Here is a 22,684-nt window from a genome sequence, read left to right as displayed (position 1 = left end):
GACATTTTCAACCTCTCCATGGCGGAGTCTGTAATACCTACATGTTTCAAACAGACCACCATAGTCCCTGTGGCCAAGAAAGCGAAGGTAACCTGCCTAAATGATTACCGCCCCGTAGCACTCATGTCGGTAGCCATGAAGTGCTTTCAAACCCTAGACCCACTCCAATTCGCATACTGCCCAAACAGATCCTCAGAAAATGCAATCTCAATCGCACTCCATACTTCCCTTTCCCACCTGGACAAAAGGAACACCTATGTGAGAATGCTGTTCATTGACTACAGCTCAGCATTCAACACCATAGTGCCCACAGAGCTCATCACTAAGCTAAGGAACCTGGGACTAAACACCTCCCTCTACAACTGGATCCTGGACTTCTTGATGGGCCGCCCCCAGGTGGTAAGGGTAGGCAACAGCAACACATCTGCCACGCTGATCCTCAATCCCCCAAAAGAGGTGCGTGTTTAGTCCCCTCCTGCACTCCCTGTTCACCCATGACTGCGTGGCCAACCACCACTCCAACACCATCATTAAGTTTGCTGACGACACAACACTGGTAGACCTGATCACCGACAACGATGAGACAGCCTGTATGGAGGTGGTCAGAGACCTGGCAGTGTGGACAACAACCTCTCCCTCAAATTGAGCAAGACAAAGGAGCTGATTGTGGACTATAGGAAAAGGAAGGTTGAACAGGCGTGTCGAGTGTCCACATCACCAACGAACTATCATGGTCCAAACACACCAAGACAGTTGTGAAGAGGGCACAACAACACTTTTCCCCCATCAGGACACTGAAAAGATTTGGAATGGATTCCCAGCTGCACCATCGAGAGCATCCTGATCGGTTGCATCACCGCCTGGTATGGCAACTGCTCGGCAACTGCACGCTACAGAGGGTAGTGCGTACGGCCCAGTACATCACTGGGGTCAAGCTTCCTGACGTCCACGGCCTATATACTAGGCAGTGTCAGAGGAAGGCCTAAAAAATTGTCAAAGACCCCAGTCACCCAAGTTATAGACTGTTTTCTCTGCTACCTCACTGCAAGTGGTACCGGAGCGCCATGTCTAGGACCAAGGGTCTCCTTAACAGCTTCTACCCCCAAGCCATATGTCTGCTGAACAATTAATCAAATGGCCACCCAGACTATTTACATTGAACCCCCCCCTTTTTTACACTGCTAATACTCACTGTTTATTTTCTATGCATAGTCACTTTACAAATGACCTCGACCTGTACCCCAGCATATTGACTCGGTACCGGTACCCCCTGTATTTAGCCTCGTTATTGTTATGTCATTTTCTTGTGTTTCTTTTGGATTATAATTTTTTTTCTTAACTCTATTTCTTGAACTGCATTGTTGGTTAAGGGCTTGTAAGTAAGCATTTCACGGTAAGGTCTACACCTGTTGTATTCGGTGCATGTGACAAATAACATTTGATTTGATTTAGTGTGTGTGAGTGTGTATATAGTCTATATATAGTCTTGTGAGTGTGCATAGAGTCAATGCAAGATGGGGTCAGTGCAGATAGAACGGGTAACCATTTAATTAACTATTAAACAGTCTTGTGGCTTTTGTATTTAATTTTATTATGGCTTGCTTGCATTCCAAATGGCAACCTACTCCCTTTAGTGCACTTGACCAGACCCCAATAGGCCACATAGACTCTATTACCTCTGTACAGTAAGTGTTTACTGTATATAATGCATTAACAGTGGGTTAGGCAGGTGCTTGTGAATTACTGCCTTATAAACCATTACTGTCACTGAGATTGCACTTCCCCTGACCCGAGCCCTCCCTCTCTCTCTCTCTCTCTCTCTCTCTCTCCTCTCTTTCTCTCTTCTCTCTCTCTCTCTTCGGCGAGATGCCAGATCATTGAGCAGCTATTTTTACAGCTCGTCTATCATGCAAAGTGGCTGGGGTAATCCATGCCAGGTTATCTGCTAGCGACTTATCTTTTTAATTAGTGAGAAAGAAGGGGCTCTCTCTGTGAAACATCCGGCTATATGCTGGCCTGATTGCCTCTTTACAGGCAGACCGACCAGGGCTACGTCACAAATGGCACCCTATTCCCTATATACAGTAGTGTACCTTTTTTTTTACCAGAGCCCTACACTCTTAGAAAAAAAGGTTTCCAAAAAGGTCCTTCGGCTGTCCCCATAGGAGAACCCTTTTTGGTTCCAGGTAGAACCCTTTTGGGTTCCATGTCAAACGCTCTGTGGAAATGGTTCTACCTTGAACCAAAAGGGGTTCTACCTGGAACCCCAACAAGGGTTCTTCAAAGGGTTCTCTTATGGGGACAGACGAAGAACCCTTTTAGGTTCTAGATAGCACTTTTTCTCTAAGAGTGTAGGGTACCCTATGGGCCCTGGTCAAAAGTAGTGCACTACATAGACGGGTTGGCTGACAATGTCACGAAAATGAACGTTCAGAAATCTAGCAGCATTGACAAGAAGCTGCCATGTGGGAAATCGTTGGTGGCTTGTTTCATAATGTCTTGTTGATTTCATGTCAATGCTAATATGGCTCAAATTCGCTAGCTAGCTAACCAACAAGTGTAATGATGTATTTGAGAGACAACAGGTGCTCATTGTGCAATTGTATTTGTGCAATTGTACTGAACAAAAATATAAACGCAACATGCAGCAATTTCAAAGATTTTACTGAATTACAGTTCATATAAGGAAATCAGTCAATTTAAATAAATTAATTAGGCTCTAATCTATGGACTTCACATGACTGGGCAGGGGCACAGACATGGGCGGGCATAGGCCCACCCACTTGGGAGCCAAGCCCACCCACTGGGGAGCCAGGCCCCGCCAATCAGAATGAGTTACTCCTCAGTTTCTTCAGCTATCCGGATGGCTGGTCTCAGACGATCCCGCAGGTGAAGATGCTGGTTGTGGAGGTCCTGGGCTGGCCGTGGTTACACGTGGTCTGCGGTTCTGTTTCTGGGATCTTTAATTACAGCTCATGAAACATGGGACCAACACTTTAGGTGTTGCGTTAATATATTTGTTCAGTGTATGTTTTCAATAAACACTTGGGAGATGAAATATAGTTTGTCAACAATCTAAGCCAACTCCGTTTGTTTTGCCCCATAGTTGCGCAGCTGTCGTTTATTTGTGGTGCAATTTGAAATACAGCTCAGGAGTGAAATATGACTTGCCAGCAGGCGGGTTACAAAGAGTGGATACCTAGAACGAAGCGCCGAGATGACATTCACCTAATAAGGAAGCTCAGTGGCACACAGAGATCATTAGAATCCAACTTCAGCAGGCGCTCTGATAGGAACTGATGCACTGAGATCACAGAGAAAACACAGTACTGTGCAGAATCAATAGTATGGAAATTCAAAGTGCTGAGAAAACACCACGTGTAGCGAGGAAAAGTATTTCACAGACCAAGTTCTCGCGGCGCAGAGAACAACACGAGGCATCGATTTGACTTGTTTCTTTCAGTTTCCTTGCCATGCCGGTTGCGTTAGGGAGGTGTGTGCGTCCGTCTGTGCGTCCGTGCCAGGGTTTCCATTATGTGGCACCAGACATTTGAGCGGCAGCAGAAATGTACTGGACCTATATGTATTCGATGCATATAGGTCCAGCACAGGAAAAAAAAAAAAATGTATGAAATGTATGCATTCACTACTGTAAGTCGCTCTGGATAAGAGCGTCTGCTAAATGACTAAAATGTACAAAAATGTAAAATGGATGCATAACCTGATTAGGGCGTCCACCCATGGTGCTGAGAATGACAGAAATCACATTTAGATTATGGTAATTCATATTAACAGAACATACCACTCGAGGATGCAATGGGATGCGTCCTTCTTACCGAATTCCGATGTGCACTTTGTAGATGTCAGAATAACTGTCCGCATTTCCGTTTCCTCAGCCAACGAGACAAGTAACGAACAGCAAAATCACTAGCCTATGTCAATCTACTATCCCCTATGGTAGAAAAGTTGACCTATTCTAGTAGTCAGCTTGTTGTTCTGTGTGAGAAAGAATAACTTTAAAAAGCATTGAGTCAGATGCAACAGATCAGAACGTTTAGCTTAAAATGTTGATAAACTATTAGTCCTTCACATTATAGCTGCGTAGCAATGCGCTCACGGCAGTAGGCTACGCGCGAATGTTCATTCCATAATGTAATTAGCGGGAAACACAGTTGTCACTGCACTTGCGAGCGGTTTCATGTGACAGAGCTCAAATTTACTTTAGAAATGTCGAAATGTGGGAGATCTAAAGATGCAACAACTAGCATTGGTTGCACATATGACTACGATTGTGCCTTTGGCTACTGGACAATAAAATAAAGTTGATTTGAAAACCAATAGAGAGAAATAGGCTACTGGTTTCAATGTCATATGAAACCCTTGTGCGTGCTTGCATGTGTGTGTGTGTGTGCGCGTCTTTGTTTGTGTTTAATCGTAGCCCAGATCTGGGCAGTACATGCGAGGCGAGCCAGAGTTAAATGGAGATAGGCTGTGTCTCCCTGAGGCCACCGGTCTCTCACATCAGTATCCCCTCACGGCCCTTGAGCCCGTCTCTCTGACCGCACAGCTTTAATCAACTCTACAGGCTTCTCCTCCTATGGCAGTGTCTCCTAGCCCAAATCACACTCACATCTGACAACAAACTAGCACTGTCTGCCCTCCTTTCCTCTATCACCTAAGAGGCAATACCAAGGAGTCAGAGATACACTGGAGTTAGCAAAACAGAGAAAAACAGAGAGAGCGAGAGTGACAGAGGGGAAGAGAGATATATACAGTAGATATAGATAGAGAGGGGGAGAGAGACAAGAGAAAGGGCTCTGGTTAAAAGTAGTGCACTATATAGGGAATAGGATTCCATTTCAGACACAACCCCAGATTCAAACCAAGACAGACCTCTTGTTTCCCGTGTAAAAATAGCCTCAGCAATCAATCACTGTCACCCAATTATGCTCGATATGAATGTAAAATATTAAAACGTCTGGACTTTAGAGAACTGTCCTCATTCTCTATTTCATTATGCATGGGCAGTGCTGAAATGGCCATATGGCTCTGCTCATTTATAGAATAAAAAATCTCTGGCTGGATTGATGAAGGTTAAGGGGACCTTACCACGGCGCATAAAACCACATTTTACGGGCTCGCACTTCAGAGCTAGCACACTGTACTCGCTCTGCTCGCAATAAGGCTTTACATTCGACTTCAGAACAATCCGAAACATTTGCTCAAGGTGAAACAATACGAGAATCTTGATTTATGGTCCTAGATCCACTGTGGCCTGCAAATGCAAGGGCGATGCCAGATTACAAATGACAAGGCAGGCAACACGCAAGGCAGGCATCTTATAATGATGGCAGTACCGTTAGAGAGAAGGCTTCAGGATTTTAGTTAACGAAATATGCACAAAATGGAGTGATATTAAGAGAGAGAAAGCAAGAGAGACAGAGAGGGGAGGGTTGGAGAGGACTCTGTGGTGTTATTTGGCCATCAACCACATTTCTTTCTCTACCTCACCCCTCACACTCTCTTTCTCTTATGTCAGTCGTTTCTCTATTCTATTCTCTCTCTCCTCTCTTTCTCCTCCCCTCCTCTTTCTCCCATTCCCCTCACTCTCTTCTCCAGCCCCTCTTTCCTCCCTCTCCTATTCTATCCCTCTCTCTATCCCCCTCTCTCATTCTCACCTCTCCCCCTTATGTCATGACCACCTTCCTCCGATGACCACTCAAGCCACGACCCTTCCCGACCCTCTCACGAATGAGGTTGTTGTTGTTTTACATTTTAAAAAGCGCTTGGAGGTTCTTTATGTCATGAATAGCGCTATAAAAGTTGAATACATTCGGAATTATAATTGTACTTGTTTTCTTTCTGCGGTCAATACTGCATGCCTAATGAAGGCCTGCCTGTGCTACGTAAAGATGAGGAGATGAACAGTGGAATGGACAGAAGGGGAGAGATGAGGAGAGGAAGAGGGGGATGGACAAAAGAGGAGAGATGAGAAGAGGAAGAGGGGGGTGGACAGGAGAGGAGAGGTGAGGAGAGGAAGAGGGGGATGGACAGGAGAGGAGGGAAGAGGGGGATGGACAGGAGAGGAGGGAAGAGGGGGATGGACAGGAGAGGAGAACATCACGGCGCCACAGTGTACAGGGCCTGTCACCTGGGATAATCCACGGTGGCATCTGAGGTCAGGAGAGTGTGTACACAGATGCACACTGGTGTGAAATAGCATTAACCACTGTGAAACAGCATTAATGCTCCAGCATGGGCTACTGACGTCACAGGCCATGTCATTGATCACTGAGAGACTGGAGGGAGAGAAGCAGTGGAGCATGAGAAAGGTAGTCCCAGTCCCCCCAGACCACACAGGCACATACTACCTGGCTGTGTTCTAAATTGGTGTACTCTATTTGTTTTATAGGACACTACTTTTCATCAGGGCCCATAGGGCTCTGGTCAAAAAGGAATGCATTATGTAGGGAATAGGGTGCCATTTGGGACACTACCTCTGACGGAACATAACACCTTAGCACGGCAGCCGTGTGGCTTTAAACAGACGCTCAACCAAGGACACAATGTCCTCTGTGTGTCATGTACTAGTACTCAGGCGCAGTACATTTACTCCATTGACATTGACCAACACACAGACACACATACAACCATTCATTCCTTTCCTGGGATGTGCTGTACTCTCCTGCCAAGCTTATTTAGAGAGGATTATAAATGATGTGTATTTGTCTTGTTTTATTTAGAGGTTTATCATTGTCGCTTTGCACCGGGTTTCATATTTTTATAAAGCATTATCTGACATTGAAGGACATCAGGAATGAATGAGAATAAATGGCATCCTGTTTGCTCTTCGCCTGAGAATGGTACAATGCGTGATGGCGCCCTATTCCATATATAGTGCACTACTTTTGACCAGGTCCCCATAGGGCTCTGGTCAAAAGTAATGCACTAGGAAATAGGGTGCCATTTGGGGTCTGCAGGATCTCCTGTAGGTCCACTCTCCTGGCCAATCATTCTAATGGGGCTCATTAGATAGGTGAAGGCTGAAGGTGACTGGGCAGAATTACGCTCCCTACTCTAAGTGTTCTTTATGCCCCGTTTTCTTGGAGGACATTCTTACCTAACAGTTGTTGCCACATCTATAGGTTTGTATACTGTATAGGCTTTACAAGGCCATTTGTATGGTTTCTCACTGGGAGCAGAAATGTGCCTGGGCAATAAACACCAGCAAATGTTTTTCCTTGAGGCCCCCAATATTAGCCAAATAATGAGCATTCTGTGCAAAAGCCCCAATTTAGACCAGCCCACTGGGCTAAAGATGGACCGGCCCATCTGGCATTCACCTTAACTGCCGTATGGTCAGTCAATTTTTGCTTTAACGTTCGTTTGTCATTTTTATAGCATTTTTCAAGGGTTTTCATTGGGTTTATGCTACATGGATATTTGATGTATTTTTTGCTAGTGGTAAACTAAGCCAGCCATGTCCCATTCCAGCTTCCCTTTCTCTGTCATCTACAGGTAAACGTTTAGCAAAGTGCCAGGTGAAATTACTGTGGGTTGTATCACTGTGCGTTTGGCTTGGCTCTCCATCGGCCACCAGCGACAGAGGAGCTTGTCACGCTCTCACAGGCAGAGGAAATGGAATCCGGAAAGGGCCATGTCCATGTCACCTACTGCCGCTACCACAGACAAACTCAGCTCAGATTACGATCATGTCCAATAACATTTGATGTAATTCGATTCTATCTTAAAAATTGATATTCCTAAGGCCACAATCAGGTTACGATTTGGAGTCTGTGTATGTTTTTTTCTCCTGTCTCTTTTCTCTAGTCAGTGACCTATTTTTTAAGTCTTTATTGTTTAAATCCCTTTTCATAGAAAATGTAATGCCTTGCTACGGGGGGGATTTGTACGACATGTTGCTCCCTCCTGTCTCGTCCAAAAATTGTGGAATTTGCGTTATCTTGCATTGAATCGATCTGTCTGTGTCATAAAGCGGTTATGTCAGGCCCTAGGAGGGAATACTGTTTATTAAGTTTGTTTTATTCAGATGGACTGGGTGTGTCTCCCAAACCACACCCTATATATTGTAGCGCACATCTTTTGACCCTATGGGCCCCTGACCAAAAGAAGTGCACTAAATAGGGAATAGGGGGCCATTTGGGACACACAGGGTGGATGGCTGTCCCAGAGGGAAAAAGGTCATACGTGATTTTATAAATGGAACACATTGATCCAGCCATTGTACAGATTCTATTCACCAACCATTTGCACAAGTGCAGTGTGGTCATTGTTAGTCAGAAGGAAACACATGACAAAAACAAAGTACCCCTTGTGGATAGGCCAAGTACCCCTGGTTGGGAACCACTGATGTACCCTAAAGCAGGGAGACAGAGGAGGGGAAAGACACCCTGTTCCTTGTCTAGTGCACTAATTTTGACCAGACTGTCCTATAACCCCGTAGGGCTCTGGTCAAAAGTAGTGCACTAATATAGGGAATAGGGTGTCATTTTGGGACGTAGACAGTACATTAGCAGGCTCATTCATAAAGATATAAGTGAGTGTGGGTGAGTCACAGCCTGCCTGCCAGGCAGCATCTCTGACTGCAGTTATTTTTTACACCTCACACAATGGGGGGAGAAAATAGCCCCGCAAATAGCACTACTCTCTTCTCAGCTGGAGACGCTAATAAAAACATCACGGAGAATTCGATTCAGGGAACGAATCCATGGAGCTCAGCTTTGTCTCCCGATAAAGACTTCTGTGAAGTCAAAACGCTGTATTTGGGTGTTGGAATAATGCACTTGGGAGCAGCCTATTCCACGTGCGGGCCTCTCATTTCCTATCTCAGTATAATGTTTTAGTTAGCACTGGTATTCTCAAGTTCAGGATGTGCATATCACTCTTCTTTTCTTCATGCTCAGCTTTTACTGCCCAAGACAAAGGTTTCAGCCTACAAGAGAAACCTGGCATTATATCATGTCTTATCTTGTGTAGCCAAAACTTTGCATCTCTTCGTTGTCTTTCTTTGGCAGACTAAACCGGTTGCGTTTGCTGTCCGCACAAATGTCAACTACTGCGCCACCAACGATGACGACGTCCCCGTGCCGGGCATGGCCATCTCCTTTGAGGCTAAAGACTTCCTCCACGTCAAAGAGGTCAGGGGTCACAGTACCATCACATGGGGACGAGGTGGAGGAGAATGGGGGGGAAGAATGAGGATGATGAGGAGGAGGAGGAGGAAGACGATGTTGATAACAATGATGACGAGCAGAAGGAGAACACAGATGTATTAACCGGTTCATGTCCGTCCCCCCTGTAGAAATTTAACAACGACTGGTGGATAGGACGCCTGGTGAAGGAAGGCTGTGAAATCGGTTTCATCCCCAGTCCTGTGAAGATCGAGAACACTCGGGTACAACATGAGCAGAGAGCCAAACAGGGCAAGTTCCATTCCGGGTATGTACCATCCCCCCCCCCCACCTTACTGCAATCACCATGGAAACTAACATGCACCTCACCCAATCATTATTCTTGCATTGAGCCGACCCTTGAGATAGCCGACACTGTCATCCTGCAACACCTCAGATATACTGATATCAATTATATAGCTTGATATGAATTATTTCTCTTTGCAGTAAATCGGGAGCAAACTCCTCTACCAGTTTAGGTGAAGTGGTTCCTAACTCGCGGAAATCCACCCCCCCTTCCTCTGGTGAGTAAAGGAGGGCCTTGCGGCAGGCATTTGGAGAAAGGTTGCCACGTTTTTCACTAACACAAACAAACTCTTTACTGTAATACTTGGGAGTTATTATCAAACCTCCATCAACCTCTAAGAGGGCTTGAAGAGGAAGCGTGATAGAAATAGGAGACGAGAGTGAGTTTCATTAGGAAGGTCATTATTTTGACCTTACTGCTGGCCTATCTTTTGTACACTTCAGGCGTGTTGTCCAATTGGTTGCTAAATCTACACGATGTGGCCCTTTAGTGAAAATGTCAGAATGGTGTTTATGTCTTAGACACTGTGGCCTTAAATGTTTACTTACCTTATGTGCTATTGTTTACTGTCATTGCTCACCCTAGTTTGACTATAGTTGACCGTAGCTTGATTATGGTCTGTACAGTTTGTTTATGTGGTGGAATAACCTGTGTATCTATCCAGTGTTAGGTGTTCAATGTTACCCTTGTAGCCTCCTGTGTTTGCATCTGTGTGATGGTGGCCTTGTGTTGTGTCCATGTGCGTAGCCGTTGACATTGATGCCACAGGCTTAGACCCCGAGGACAATGAGCTTCCAGTCCACCTCCGCTCCCCTAAAGCCAGTCAGCCAAACGCTGTCATGTCACCCACCCTAGCCAAAGAAAAACGAATGCCCTTCTTTAAGAAGGTAAACGTGGCATCTACGCCGGTATTTTCTCTCGATCTCCTCTCTCTCTCTCTCTCTGTCGGTCGGTCCGTCCGCACAGCTACCCACGACAACTGCCTCACTGTGGCTGCTCAGCATCACCCTGTCCACCGTCTGTCCGTTCCCCCCGTTCTGTTTGTCCTCTTTGTCCCGCCATAGTCCGTGTCTCTTCCCTCCCTCCGCTGGGCGTTCGAGCCATTAGCATGCATGTTGCCAGTTTCTTAACCCTCTCTCTCTCCTCTTCCGTCTGGGCCGTAGCTAAGCAGAAGCAGAAGTCGGTAAGTTATATTGCCGTGCAGCATGCACCAACCCCCAGCAGGGCCTTGGGGGTCTGGGGGATGTGCATCGGTGATTTCTCTGCAGTGGTTGTGGTCGTTCCTGACACTCCAATCTAACTCACTGTTGTCTGTGTGTGTGTGTGTGTGTGTGTGTGTGTGTGTGTGTGTGTGTGTGTGTGTGTGTGTGTGTGTGTGTGTGTGCGTGTGTGTGTGTGTGTACGTGTGTGTGTGTGTGTACATGTGTGTGTGTGTGTGTACATGTGTGTGTGTACATGTGTGTGTGTACATGTGTGTGTACATGTGTGTGCGTGTGTGTGTACATGTGTGTACATGTGTGTGTGCATGCGTGATGCAGATTTAGTGGGAACTCATTGTATTCAGCTATTAAACCAGAAGTGTATCTACAGTAGTGCTGTTGTGGTGATCATATTACCGCCACACCGGCAGTCACGAGTCATGACCACAGTAAAATTCCACCTGACCATTGAGTCACAATAATCTCCTGTTATTCACTCTGGACATGCTTTGGTAGTACCCAACTTGCTAGACCATCAGGTTCTAATGGCCTGGTACTCAGGGCTCTATTGTCCCTTCATCAGGTTCTAATGGCCTGGTACTCAGGGCTCTATTGTCCCTTCATCAGGTTCTAATGGCCTGGTACTCAGGGCTCTATTGTCCCTTCATCAGGTTCTAATGGCCTGGTACTCGGGGCTCTATTGTCCCTTCCTCAGGTTCTAATGGCCTGGTACTCAGGGCTCTATTGTCCCTTCATCAGGTTCTAATGGCCTGGTACTCAGGGCTCTATTGTCCCTCTAACCACTCTGATATCAATGCAAATGAAATATAAAATCACATCAAACACATATCATCAAAACAGTAGGACTCTAGTACTCTTAAAACTCACCTCACTGTGATGATCAATTTTGAAGAAAGTAGTTCAACAATGGGTTGAAACAGTGTAAAACACATATTTGAGTTTATGCATAGATTTATAAGCCCGAGCCCGAAAAAAAACAGAATTAAAATGATGATTGTGCCTTTATAGAATGCATAGCCTACCGTATTACACATGGCAGAAAAACATAAAACAAAACTAATTTAAGATGTCTTTGGTACATCATTGGTCTAGCCTATACTCCAAAATGAAACAAATCTCCTTTGAGTGTAGACTATTATTATGCATACTGCATTTGACTGGCTACCTTTATGCTACGCTCCAAAATGTCTATCCATAAGTCTGGGAGAGAACGTATAGCCCCTTGGTTCATTGGTTGTGCACTTGTCGGGGCAGCGAGAGCATGCTCCTCAAACAGTGGTTGATGCTTGGAGTGAAGTAAGTGTTGTTATATTTATTTCTCAGCTGCTCATATTAAGCACATGCTCCGCTATAAAACCGAAGTAGCCTACAAAACGGACCAGTTGGAAAGCACGCGGCCTCCATTCACTATTCGAGTTCCATGTCTTTTTTCCCCTGCCCCTGCTCATTTGATAATGGGCCATTCTAAATCGAAACTAATTTTACCTATTAGCAAAGACGAGATTAAATTGAGAATAGTCTGTCTGAATGGTGGAAATATGATCAGTTGATGAGAAAACGGCTGTGCAGCCTGAGGCAAGGAACAGAGCTCAAGCTTTTTTTGCGACTTTCGCAAATCATCAATAGCCTAATGTAACGATGTGCGCTGAGAGTCGGGAAGCAAGTTCAGGGAGTGAGTGTTTTAATAAATGAACACAACATAATACAAAATAAGAAACACGAACCACGCACAGACAGGAAACTGAAACAGAAACAATGACTCCTGGGGAAGGAACCAAAGGGAGTGACAGATAAAGGGCAGGTAATCAAGGAGGTGATGGAGTCCAGGTGAGTGTCATAATGCGCTGATGTGCTTAACGATGGTGACAGGTGTGCGCCATAACGAGAAGCCTGGTGACCTAGAGGCCGGAGAAGGAGCACACGTGACACCTATAATCACACCATGCCGCCCATGTACAGTACCAATCAAAAGTTTGGACACACCTACTCATTCCAGGTTTTTTCTTGATTTTTAGTGGCGACATCAAAACTATGAAATAACACATATGGAATCACGTAGTAACCAAAATGTGTTAAACAAATCAAAATATATTTTATATTTGAGATTCTTCAAAGTTACCACCCTTTGTCGTGATGACAGCATTGCACACTCTTGGCATTCTTTCAAACAGCTTCACCTGGAATGCTTTTCCAACAGTCTTGAAGGAGTTCCCACATATGCTGAGCACTTGTTGGCTGCTTTTCCTTCACTCTGCAGTCAAATTCATCCCCTGGTACTGTATGTTTTGATTTCTGAGACATTCTAAGGTTTGTATCATTCACAACTAAATCTAGCATATAGGACCTGTTTCAAATGATCACTTTTACGCTCAACATAGCCACTTCATACAGTAAGCGCAATCGCTCTGTAATGGGAAAAATATCCTTTTTCTTTTATTCAGCTAAATTCAATTATATTCTTCTTACTATAAAATCGTATACAATAAAGTAATGGCACAGGATTTATAAGCATACATTTTCTTCATATCATAATATTTCTTTAGACGTGACAAAATGAAATAGTGGATATATTGTAATGGTGTATATTAAATTGATTTATTCAACTTTTTTTAAATCAACGGCTTGTATCTGGGGAGGCCTGGACATGCTAAACGTGTTAATTAATGGTAAATTACCTGAGACCGCCATCTTTTGCATGACAATAACCGTCTGACAAAATGTCATGACCGCCACAGCCCTAATCTACAGTGACAGCTATTAGCATCCTTGTTGGTTTGGTTGTGTATCTTTATCACACAGCAACATGAATCAAGTGTGACCTCCATTAGAACAAATACAACTACTATTCTCACGTTAGTCTAATTATGAAAGAACTAAATCCAAAATAAATCCATTATTTTGTCAAGCACTGCCATATTAATACACAGTTTCAGAGGAGTTATGGAAATCCCATAAGGGCTTTCTTGGCACATGATTGTGTGTGTGTGTGTGTGTGTGTGTGTGTGTGTGTGTGTGTGTGTGTGTGTGTGTGTGTGTGTGTGTGTGTGTGTGTGTGTGTGTGCGTGCGTGTGTGTGTGTGTGTGCGTGTGTAGGCCAACCTCATACACATAACCCACACACATACACACATTGCATACACAACAATAGTTTTCGGTCATTGTGTGCACTCCATGTCTTGACTTGATGCAAAGCTTAGTAAACAGAAAACTCCTCTCCGTTCACATTTCATGTCCTTTCTTCTTGTAACATTATATTTATGGAGTTTTTAGTTTTCTTTTTACAATAATCAGATAAAGAGGTACAGTCTCATCTCCTTTCTAAGACCATACAATTACAACAACAATGGGAACAATAGCCACCGTTTTCCATCATCCAGCAGCATGCATATTTTAGTAACAATAACCCTGTAGCCTAGGCCAGCAAAATATGGCCTAAAATATAGTGCTCCAGACTTGGATGCTCTGGCATGCATCTAGCAGCACTTTCCCCGCTCTGATGTAACGAGAGTTCCCCAGGGACAGCCAGTGACGGCAGCAGATGTTAGCAGTTGAAGAAAAATGAAAGAGAGGGAGACGGACCGAGAGAGACAGATACAGGAAAAGAGAGAGCTAGAGAGAGAAAGAGAGAAAGGGGGAAAAAGAGATGGAGACATAGAAAGAGAGAGCGAAAGAGATGGAGGGGGAGAGAGCGATAGACAGCAAGACATTGGAAAGAGAGGCTAAGACACAAAAACAGGGTGAGATGGAACAACAACAAAAACAGCAAGAGCGGTAGATACTGTAGTTAGCAGTAATATTGAGTTGTGAAAAAAGGTAGTAGAGGTGTGACAGACTCAGTGCTATCACCTCTCTCCCGCTCGCTCTCTCTCTCTTCATCCATCTGTCATAGCTGTCTCCAGTAGTGCTCAGATCACGCACTGTCGCTCCTGCGGAGGAGAAAGCGCTTTCATTTTCCCTACGAAGCGATGGCGTGTCAGTCTTGTCTGTCTGCCGTTGCGTTCCTCAGACATACTGCACCGTCGCACCGCTGGAACTGTGACAGCACACACAGATGTGGCATTAGAGGTCTACTGCCTCACTGTCACACACACACACACATCCCTCTGAAGCTGTCACTGAGATGCACTGAGCTCCCACTCTGTCGCTGTGTGACTGGGTTTCTCTGCTAGTTTGTTTCGGTTCTACCGTTTCCTACCGTTTTAGTTCTTATCATCCCTGTTCTGACTAACCAGTTCCCCTACTGACATTCCCTTTTGAGTAGATAACAATTATGAAATGAGAGATTCTGCTCAGTATACCTTGACCTCCACACAGATTTGGATTGTTGTTCTTATGTTAGGCTGCTTGTCAATTCATTACGGGGTCGGTGAATTCAGTTCAGAGATAATCTTAGTATTTGCTCTGTCTAGAGTATCATTCAGTATAACGTCTTACCGTTTTATATTTACTCAAAATGAAAACAAAACACCCCTATTTCTATGGACCAGAAAACCATGATGGATGAAGGGATGTACCAGTCCCAGATTGCCCCTTTAACTGGCATCCGTCATGTGTGTTGAGTGCAAACTGGGGCTCACAGTTAGAACAACTCATTTCATAGTTTGCCAAGTTCCTTTCAGTTCTAATAAGTGGTATAGTGTGTTTTGCTTTTTCCCCTGGACTTAGTGTGCAATGTTGAGTGTGCATGTGTCCAAAATACCGCCATTATTTCCTATTTAGCGCACTACTTTTGACCAGGGCGCTGGTCAAAGGTAGTGCACTATGTAGGGGGTAGGGTGCCAAATGGGCTGCGGCCTCTGTATAATAATCCCCCTGGATGTGAAGCTGATGGGTTGTTTTCTGTCGTCGGGCAGACGGAACACATTCCTCCATACGACGTTGTGCCTTCCATGCGACCTGTGGTCCTGGTTGGACCGTCACTGAAGGGCTATGAGGTAACAGCATTGTTATTATAAGGGATTGTTATAAGTTGTTATGCAGTTGTTATAAGGGGTTATCACTGATACTACCACCCTCACCACTAGTACATTCTATTTAGATCACTACTTGTTAAGTTTGCCAAATCCGGTAACTTTCCCCCAAATTCCCAGGTTTCCCAGAAACCCAGGGAATATTCTAAATGGGATTTCTGGAAAACCTGGACATTTTGGGGAAATGACCTGAATTCTGCAACCCTACTACTGGTACTAGCACCAATACTACCCTCACTAATCTGTTCTGTTTACACTAATTCCAATTCTTCTATTTGTTCTCATTGAGGACACATGGACACACACCAACAGAGCTGAGATTTGTCTTCACCAACCAACCCACCCATGCAAACACACACACACAGTCTGTTTTCAAAATGATGGTAGTTCCTTAAATGTTCACTATGTTTTTATTGTCCCTTTTGCTTGCAGGTGACAGATATGATGCAAAAAGCACTGTTTGACTTTTTGAAACACCGATTTGAAGGGAGGTACGTGCTTTTCGTCCTTCCCCCTCTCTTTATCCCTGTTCAGTCTGCTCTGCCTGAGTCCTATAGGCTGGTATTTAGTTGTCCCGGGAGGTTTTGCCGAAGGAGTATGTAACAAGTTTGTTTGGCCTGGAGATGTGTGTTAGCTGTTGCTTTAAATAGGCCTTCTCCATGTCCTTAATAGGCCATAGTGGGCCCTAGTGCAGCACAGGGTTCTCCTCAGCTCCTCTCCATGCACCAGTCCCTGCCTGGGCTTCCTGGCCAGTCTCCCATCCACAGTAAATAAATGATGTTACAAAACTCATACTGTACTCATACTGTAAACCGTTTTATATTCTTCTCAGAGTGCAAGCCTTTTGATCATTAGCAAGATGTTTTACATATTGTATTTGACTATAAGCATACTCACACCATCTCTGTCCTCGTCTACTAAACCTTCCTTAGAAATCACAACTCTCCCCTCTTCATATGGAGATTTTGTTGCTATCCCCTTTTTCTTTTGAATACAGTGCTCTTTCCAAGTGTTACATTTTTTATTGATAGTGATCATGAATCGAGGCTATTTGATTCAGAAATCAGAGCACGCTCTATTCTCTCTCTGACCAGTTATTTTTTTCTCTGCCTTCCTATCAGAATATCAATCACTCGTGTCACGGCAGACATCTCTCTTGCCAAACGCTCCGTCCTCAACAACCCTAGTAAACACGCCATCATCGAGCGCTCCAACACACGCTCCAACCTTGGTAAGTTCTGGAAGTATGAGACCTCTGTGTTCCTCCAGTGCCCTTTGTATTTAGAGAGACAAATTGCAAAGAGAAAAGGGAAGGAGTAAAAGATTAAACAAAGCCTTCTGATGTGTCCCAAATGGCATCCTATTCCTCATACAGCAGTGGTGGAAAAAGTACTCAATTCTCATACTTTGAGTTAAAGTAAAGATACCTTAAAAGAAAATGACTCAAGTAAAAGTGAAAGTCACCCAGTTAAAATACTACTTGAGTAAGTCTAAAAGTATTTGGTTTTAAATATACTTAAGTATCAAAAGTAAATGTAGTTGCTAAAATATACTCAAGTATCAAAAGTAAAAGTACGAATAATAAAAAAAAATCCTTATATTAAGCAAACCAGACGGAAAGCCAGGGTCACATTCCAACGCTCAGATATAATTTAAAAACAAAGAATTTGTGTTTAGTGAGCCCGCCAGATCAGAGGCAGTAGAGATGACCAGGGATGTTCTCTTGATAAGTGTGCGAATTGGACCATTTTCTGTCCTGCTAAGCATTCACAATGTAATGAGTACTTTTGGGTGTCAGGGAAAATGTATGGAGTAAAAAGTACATCATTCTCTTTAGGAATGTAGTGAAGTAAAAGTTGTCTGAAATATAAATAGTAAAGTACAGATACCCCAAAAAACTACTTAAGTACTTTACACCACTGCTATACACTATACACTCTTAGAAAAAAAGGTGCTATCTATAACCTAAAAGTTTTCTTCGTCTGTCCCCATAGGAGAACCCTTTGAAGAACCCTTGTTGTTTCCAGGTAGAACCCTTTTGATTCCAAGTAGAAATGTTTTGTGTTCCATGTAGAACCCTTTTCCACTGAAGGTTCTACATGGAACCCAAAATTGTTCTACCTGGAACCAAAAAGGGTTCTCCTATGGGGACAGCTGAATATCCCTTTTGGAACCCTTTTTACTAAGAGTGTAGTTCATTACTTTTGACCAGGGGACATATGGCTCTAGTCAAAAGTAGTGTACTATATAGGGAATAGGATGCCATTTGGAAGAAAGCCTTGAAGATGGTTATAATGCAGACCTACAGATGTTGGAAGGGGACGATTGACCTGTCTGGGGATGTGATTAAAAAGGTTTGTGTTTGGAACAAAAGATAGGGAAAGAGAGGAGAATCCAGAAGCCTGCTGCCAGATAACACGGTCAAGAACCCAGCTGATTTTACCAGGCTTGATTAACAAGCTGCGGTTTAGAATGAAACAGATTCCTCAGCTATGACCTCACGGTGTTGGCCGGAGAGCCAACGGAACTATGGAAGCCACAGTACTAATCTTTGTATTGGATCACTGACATGACCAACGGTGCTCTGTAATGTTACTCCTGGGGTGCATCCCAAATGGCACCCAATTCCCTATTTAGTGCACTACATTTCTGATGTGCCGGTTGCTCTGGCAGCGATGTCCCGGGATAAAGCCCTTTCTGTGGAGCCTCAGACGGAGCGTGGATGGAAGCTAGTAGCACCTCCCTCCATCTACCCCCACTTCCCCCCTCATCTTTAAAGATACTTTAAGACTGGGTTACACTTAAAGCACTGCACAGCTCTGTACAACCTCTGTGCTCCACTTTTGATGACAAGCTCTTTAACTGGAAGCCAATGCAACTGTATAATTATTTAATCACTTCAGGGACACAAGTGTTGACAGTGCGCTGAACCCTAACTCTGTCTTGATAGCAATAGATATGAAGACTTTTCTGAAAACAACAATTGTTCCCAATGTTGCTGAAGTTATTTCAGGAATCTCTTACAAGCAGACCCATTACTTGAGTTAAGCATGTATGTAATTGAGTTAGTGTGTAAAAAGTAGTATTTTACGGCCTATGTTTCATTCCAGTCACAGCTGTTAGTTCCTGTTTGATTTCAGCCTAGATATCATCAAAACCCAGTGTTTTCAACAGGAAGCGTCTGATATGAAAAACATCATCATAAAATGCATCCCAAATGGCACCCTATTATTCTCTTTATAGTGCACTGCTTTTGACTATGGCCCATAGAACTCTGGTCAAAAGTAGTGCACTATATAGAGAATAGGATGCCATTTGGAATGAAGCTTTGAAGTTGGTTATAATGCAGACTTACAGATGTTCGAAGGGGACGATTGATTAAAAAGGTTTGTGTTTGGAACAAAAGATAGGGAAAGAGAGGAGAATCCAGAAGCCTGCTGCCAGATAACACGGTCAAGAACCCAGCTGATTTTACCAGGCTTGATTAACAAGCTGCGGTTTAGAATGAAACAGATTCCTCAGCTATGACCTCACGGTGTTGGCCGGAGAGCCAACGGAACTATGGAAGCCACAGTACTAATCTTTGTATTGGATCACTGACATGACCAACGGTGCTCTGTAATGTTACTCCTGGGTCGTGTCCCAAATGGAACCCTATTCCCTATTTAGAGCACTACTTTTCTGATGTGCCTGTTGCTCTGGCAGCGATGTCCCGGGATAAAGCCCTTTCTGTGGAGCCTCAGACGGAGCGTGGATGGAAGTTAGTAGCACCTCCCTCGATCTACCACCACTTCCACCCTCATCTTTAAAGATACTTTAAGACTGGGTTACACTTAAAGCACTGCACAGCTCTGTACAACCTCTGTGCTCCACTTTTGATGACAAGCTCTTTAACTGGAAGCCAATGCAACTGTATAATTATTTAATCACTTCAGGGACACAAGTGTTGACAGTGCGCTGAACCCTAACTCTGTCTTGATAGCAATAGATATGAAGACTTTTCTGAAAACAACAATTGTTCCCAATGTTGCTGAAGTTATTTCAGGAATCTCTTACAAGCAGACCCATTACTTGAGTTAAGCATGTATGTAATTGAGTTAGTGTGTAAAAAGTAGTATTTTACGGCCTATGTTGCATTCCAGTCACAGCTGTTAGTTCCTGTTTGATTTCAGCCTAGATATCATCAAAACCCAGTGTTTTCAACAGGAAGCGTCTGATATGAAAAACATCATCATAAAATGCATCCCAAATGGCACCCTATTATTCTCTTTATAGTGCACTGCTTTTGACCATGGCCCATAGAACTCTGGTCAAAAGTAGTGCACTATATAGGGAATAGAGAGCGATTTGGGATGCATTCATAATGTATTACAATCACCAGACACATCTGGACTCTCAGCTCAATTTCCGGCAACAACCAAATAGGGCAAGCGGTGGCTGTACTGTATCTGGGTGTGTCTTAGTCATTGCAGCAGTGGATGTGCAAACACAAGTTTGTTTGAGCTTCTAATGAAATGTAATGAAGTGAAGTGTTGCTTGAGGGAGATTTCCTGGACTGTCTGTGATTTATGTTTATGACCTAACCGTGTCTATCTGGGGGGAAAGTGCATTAGCTAATACATGTTCTCTCACATTAAATGGGTTACTTTCATATTTCCGCATGATCCTATAGCCATTCAGTTTTGATAATCTCTCCTTCTCTCGCAGCCGCATAACTGAAGGGCGGAATGAAAGCAGATTCATGGCTTGACTCTCGTTCTCTCTCCCTCACTCTCTGTCTCTGTCTCTCCAACCCTAATGCTCTCCCTCTCGTTCTCTCTTAGTAGCTGAAGTGCAAAGTGAGATAGAGCGTATCTTTGAGCTGGCCCGGACCTTGCAGCTGGTGGTTCTGGACGCAGACACCATCAACCACCCGGCCCAACTGGGAAAGACCTCCCTGGCCCCTATCATCGTCTACGTCAAGATCTCCTCTCCTAAGGTGAGGCCAAGCAAGGCAAATAAGTGGTAACTTACATCTAGTCTGGTTTCAGTCAGTCACCTTCGGTACACGGGAGACTACTCGAAGAGAGAGGGCGGCCAGGTACGGGAGTACCCCCCGCCACTTGTGTCTGCCTCAATCAACCGCTGGCTTCCTCTCTTCACAGACTTCTTAAGGATGGGTCCGGTCACCTCAGCGATCCGGTTCTACATAGACTTTCGACACTGGGCTAGCTAAATGAGCTTTGCATGGCGTGCTAGCCAGGTTGGCTAACTCACCGAGGCGAGCTAACTATAATAGCTATTCCTGCCTCCCCACTGTGGTGTTGCTGGGCTAGCTAGCCTAGCTTATGCTAAAAAGCCTCCTGGCTAACGTCGGCTAGCATGCTTAACTACCGTGAGTAAAACTTACTAGCTTTCCCCCAGCGTTAAGGCAACCCCATTCCTATTTTCAGTTCCTGGAGTTGGAGGGAGTGACGGAAATGGGGTTTAAGTGCACCTCCGATGTAGAAGCAGCCCTCTGAGCACTTGGCTGGGGTAACTCCCGGAGCGTGGGGCCAGGCATGTGTCTGAGTGACCAGTGCGCCCCTCCGCAAAAACATTACTGTGACAACAGTGCCCCCACGTTTGGCAGACGGCGTACTACGTCAGCCATTGCCAGAGCCCCCTGTGCTTATATAGGGGCCAAGCTTCATGCAGGCTATACAGTCTCACAGAAGCACAACGTATGTTGGAAGCTTGTCCATGCTTAATGCTGCCGCCTCTGTTACCCCGCGTTCCACTGTGTTCACAGTGTTCAAGGGGTATATCAATCTCCCCAGGGTCAGAGTAACAAGTTGGGTCAGTGTGCCCATGGATGGTCCATTACTGGGATTCATTGATTCCTGCCTGTAGCTCACTAGTCACAATGAGGTGTCTAGTGATGCAGGTTATAGGCTCTATAGGCGATGAGTTGTTGGTAGCGGAGTCGAGGGAACGAGCAGGGTTAGACACGACCACGCTATTATCCCACCGCAGTCTCTGTGGTTCATAAGAGCCCCCAAAATGAGCTGTCTGTCTCCAGCTCAATGCTTTTCATTCCTGCGAAAGAGATTCGATTACCAATCGCCCCTGTCTGTTACAACAGAAGGGGTCAGTTTTTCAGAGCTTACCTGTCCAATTTCCAGCTAGGTTACAAGGGATTTTGTCACTAGTACCTATGACTGGTTGGTAGGGAAACCTCCATGATAACGTTTTGTTCCCTGGGTCTAGGTTTTATGTGTGTGGTCCAGCGCTGGGTGCCAGCCGTTTACTGAAACGCATCTTACCATCTGAACCGGGTGAGGCTCGTTGTGACAACAGTGCCTTCATGTGACACTGCCAATCGGGGTACGTCACTGATCGCCAGAGCCCGTGTACCCAGAGTGGGCCGGGCTTTAGGCAAACCTTGGCACATAAACACAGTTTTTTTTTCAGCCAAGTTCCACAGTTTTGACGGGTGGAACTTTTGACGGGTATGTGAGTTCAATGAAAAGTATTCCTTCTCCATGTTCAGACGCACGGTTGTCAAGAGTGGTGGAAATGGAAGAAGAACTCATTTCAGACGGCACTTCATGGGAGTGTCGCGGTCTGCTCCGACCAATGGCATGCATGCGCACTGTCGCCCTGGATCATGCGAACAGTGACGTCAGGGTACAGGCTACAATTTGTTGTGCGTCCCCCACACGTCTGCAGCATCATCACGTCGACTGTTCCCGAAGCCTCAGTACCATTTTCTGAGGGAGGAAATATCCTCCCGTCTCCAGAAGCAGGCTGAGTGGTTCCTATGTCGAAGATCCAGGACTGCTGGTACAGCCGCTATTCCTGGTTTACGAAAACGGACGGGACTTTGCGTCCTATTCTCGAACTACGTGCCCTCAGCAAGCACCTCAGAGTCTACAAACTCAGAATGCTCACGATCCGAACGCTATTACATTGATTGGCTGGTGGCACATCTTTTCTAACCGCTCGGCTAATAACCGCTCCTCGGTCACAGGGGGAA

The 22,684-nt window shown here is 44.8% G+C and overlaps 1 protein-coding gene across 8 annotated transcripts in view; it reads left to right on the top strand.

The window, feature by feature from the left end:
- cacnb2a (calcium channel, voltage-dependent, beta 2a) overlaps window positions 1–22,684 on the top strand; it is a 111,681-nt gene that overhangs the window by 76,619 nt on the left and 12,378 nt on the right. For 4 of the 8 annotated variants that reach the window (NM_001173925.1, XM_014180607.2, XM_014180611.2 and 1 more), the window contains 8 exon segments: window positions 9,036–9,158; window positions 9,323–9,459; window positions 9,639–9,715; window positions 10,246–10,385; window positions 15,571–15,651; window positions 16,120–16,178; window positions 16,809–16,918; window positions 20,511–20,665. In NM_001173925.1, coding sequence (NP_001167396.1) covers window positions 9,036–9,158; window positions 9,323–9,459; window positions 9,639–9,715; window positions 10,246–10,385; window positions 15,571–15,651; window positions 16,120–16,178; window positions 16,809–16,918; window positions 20,511–20,665 — 882 coding nt within the window. 8 annotated transcript variants of the gene reach the window in all.

Source organism: Salmo salar, chromosome ssa29 (assembly GCF_905237065.1).
Source record: "Salmo salar chromosome ssa29, Ssal_v3.1, whole genome shotgun sequence".
Lineage (NCBI taxonomy): Eukaryota > Metazoa > Chordata > Actinopteri > Salmoniformes > Salmonidae > Salmo > Salmo salar.
The sequence above is the reverse complement of the archived record's forward strand: the minus strand, read 5'-3'. Positions and strand labels throughout refer to the sequence as shown.